We start from the raw sequence: 2,475 nt of genomic DNA on the forward strand, positions 1-2,475 counted from the left end.
CGAAGGCCACGTCTCGGGAGCCCAGGGAGAGACAGGCGCCGGAGGGGGTGGGAGCCGGGCCTGGAGGCCGGGTCTGCACTGGGAGTCCCAGGGCACCTTTGTAAGGCTACATGGCAGGCCAGGGCCACCGCCTGCCCCTCCCCATTGTCCTGGCAGCTGGCCCTGTGGACCCCTCCCAGGACCCCACCTCCCAACCTCCTGCCTCCTCTCAGGGCCCCCCCCCCAGGACTCTCCCAGGCGGGGCTCCTCTCTGGGCCCTGAGGTCAGGCCTACCCAGAAGGGCACAGGTGACCTGCACCCCGATGGCCGAATGAGGTCGCTGGGTCCCGGGAAGCGTGTCTCCACTACAGGACCTGAGGGGCAGTTAGCAGAGACCAGGTTTGTGTGGGAAACCCAGCCTCAGCTTCTGCAGTCTGAGCTGAAAGGTTTTATTCCGGCCCCTGACGCCACCACACCCCGCAGCGGCCTGGCTGACCCGGAGGGCAGGGCCTCAGCTGCTGCTCACCAGGGTCACCCAGAGCCTCGAGCCAGCTGGCACCGCGGCCCGGGGAAACCTGATCTCAGAGTCGGCAGCACTTTGGGGTCCCCGTGATTTTGTGTTGTATCATCTATTCCCCCAGGAAGGCAAGCACGGCTAGTGTGGTGTGCTCCGTTCAGGCTGAGTGCCAGCAGGGAGCAGGGAGCAGGGAGCAGGGAGCAGGGAGCAGGGAACAGGGAGGAGGGAGCAGGGAGGCAGGCTGCCTCTGTCCTGCTCCTGCCACAGTCCTGACCAGCCCTAAAGGGGTGCTGACAGCTGGGGGGCTGTCCGCTGTGTGGCTCTGATGCCACTTTAAGGAGGGAAGACGGAGGCCCAGAGGAGGCAGGTGCTGCTTGGGCTGCAGCGAGGCCAGGCCTGGCCACGGCTCAGAGACAAGCAGGTGACAGATCAGAGCCCGGGACCCAGGACCCCATGTCACACCCCATCTCCAGGGGATACAGCCTCTGAGCCCCCAGTGGGCGGGCAGAGAGAATGGGCCGACTCCCCAGAGTCAGGGGAGCACCCAGGACTGGTGAGCACCCTCCTAGGACTGGTAAGCCCCCCTCAAGCCAGGACAGCCCCCCTCAGGCCAGGACAGTCCCTCCGGACTGGTCAGCACCCCCAGGACTGGTGGGCCCCTCACCTGGGCTGGTGGACCCCCGGCGGCAGCAGGAGGAAGCTGGACGGATGGCTGTCCCTCGGGCACCTGCGGCTGCGGCCCTGCCTGCCCCTCCCCACCCCGTTAGTCACCAGCCTCCCCACCTGCATCTGCAGGCAGGTGACCAGCCTGGAAGCGGGAGCCCTGCGCCAGCCCCACCCCCACCCCCTGAGCTTGCAGACCTGAGCTTGAGACTGAGTCCAGGCCCCTGCCAGTCACCCCCCGCCCCCCACCGAGGCTCTCCCCGGCCGCCTGCGCCCAGGTTGTCCCCTCCACTTGCTGCACAGGGGGTCCCCCCTCTGCCCTCCCTGCTCTGGGACCCAAGCAGGTGGGCCCGCCCCTCCTGGGAGGCGGACATTACCCCCCGACCCCACCCTCCCCCAGTTGGCAGAAGTCCAGGGCTGGGCTGAGGGCAGGTCAGAGTCAGGTGAGTCAGGTGACCAGAAGGGGAGCCAGGGCTCAGCGGGAGCAAAGGCCGGAGGCGGCCCAGCCCCGGTCAGGGGGGCGGGGGCTGCAGCCTCAGCGCCTGCTGGTTGCACAGCTGGAGGGCCCTGGCCGCCCCTCCCCAAACAGCGGCTCCTCCTCCACAGCTTGTCTTGGGGGGCGAGGTCCCAGGGATGGACGGAGCCTGGCTTCTCCCGCTCAGCACAGGCGCTGGTCCCTCCTCTGCGCCCACCTCCCGTCCTCCCCGTCCAAGGTCCAAGGCATTCGGACCCTGAAGAGCGAGGTGAGGGACTTTCGGGCACAGGTCTCCCCTGACCGACTGAGGACACAGACCGCGGGGTCCTGAAGTCAGGCCTCTTTTAACTGCCCCCTCCCCCTTTCCCAGCAGGAGAGAGCCAGTTCTCGCCTCCCTCCCCAGCGACCTCTTGGTTCTTGGGTCCGCGCTCAACCACTGAGCCACACCGGCCCGGCTCTGTCATAAGTTTTGACAAGCTCTTCTGCCCATTTTTTAGTTGGATTTTTAATTGTTTTCAGCTGTTGTGTGACTTCTTTACTCTTGTTGCATGCTGGCCCCGTATCAGACACATGGCTTGCAGTTCCTCTCTCCCATCCTGTAAGCTGCCTTTCGTTCTGCTGGCGGCTTCCTTTCTGGGCAGAAGCTTTTCGTTTGGTGAACTTGTCTGTTGCTGCTTTTGTTACTTTTGCTTTCGGTGTCAGGTTTGAAGGAATCATTGCCAAGTCCGATGTCAAGGAGATTACCGCCTGTATTTTCTTCTAGGGCAGCGGTTCTCAACCTGTGGGTCGCGACCCCTTTGGCGGTCGAACGACCCTTTCACAGGGGTCGCCTAAGACCATC

At 65.0% G+C, this 2,475-nt stretch overlaps 1 protein-coding gene and 1 long non-coding RNA gene across 2 annotated transcripts in view; one reads left to right on the forward strand and one right to left on the reverse strand.

Annotated features, from left to right (window-relative positions):
- The window catches only part of ENTPD8 (ectonucleoside triphosphate diphosphohydrolase 8), a gene marked incomplete at its 5' end in the record, with an annotated part of 5,557 nt that extends 4,303 nt beyond the window's left edge, over nucleotides 1–1,254 (reverse strand). Inside the window, 2 exons of the mRNA XM_014529689.1 lie at nucleotides 274–353; nucleotides 1,161–1,254. Coding sequence (XP_014385175.1) covers nucleotides 274–353; nucleotides 1,161–1,254 — 174 coding nt within the window. The remainder of the gene's footprint in view (nucleotides 1–273; nucleotides 354–1,160) is intronic.
- Nucleotides 1,255–1,594: 340 nt separating this feature from the next.
- LOC102256560 overlaps nucleotides 1,595–2,475 on the forward strand; it is a 3,861-nt gene continuing 2,980 nt past the window's right edge. The window contains exon 1 of the long non-coding RNA XR_314470.2: nucleotides 1,595–1,902. This is a non-coding gene — a long non-coding RNA (uncharacterized LOC102256560). The remainder of the gene's footprint in view (nucleotides 1,903–2,475) is intronic.

Source organism: Myotis brandtii, unplaced genomic scaffold (genome assembly GCF_000412655.1).
Source record: "Myotis brandtii unplaced genomic scaffold, ASM41265v1 scaffold691, whole genome shotgun sequence".
Classification (NCBI taxonomy): domain Eukaryota; kingdom Metazoa; phylum Chordata; class Mammalia; order Chiroptera; family Vespertilionidae; genus Myotis; species Myotis brandtii.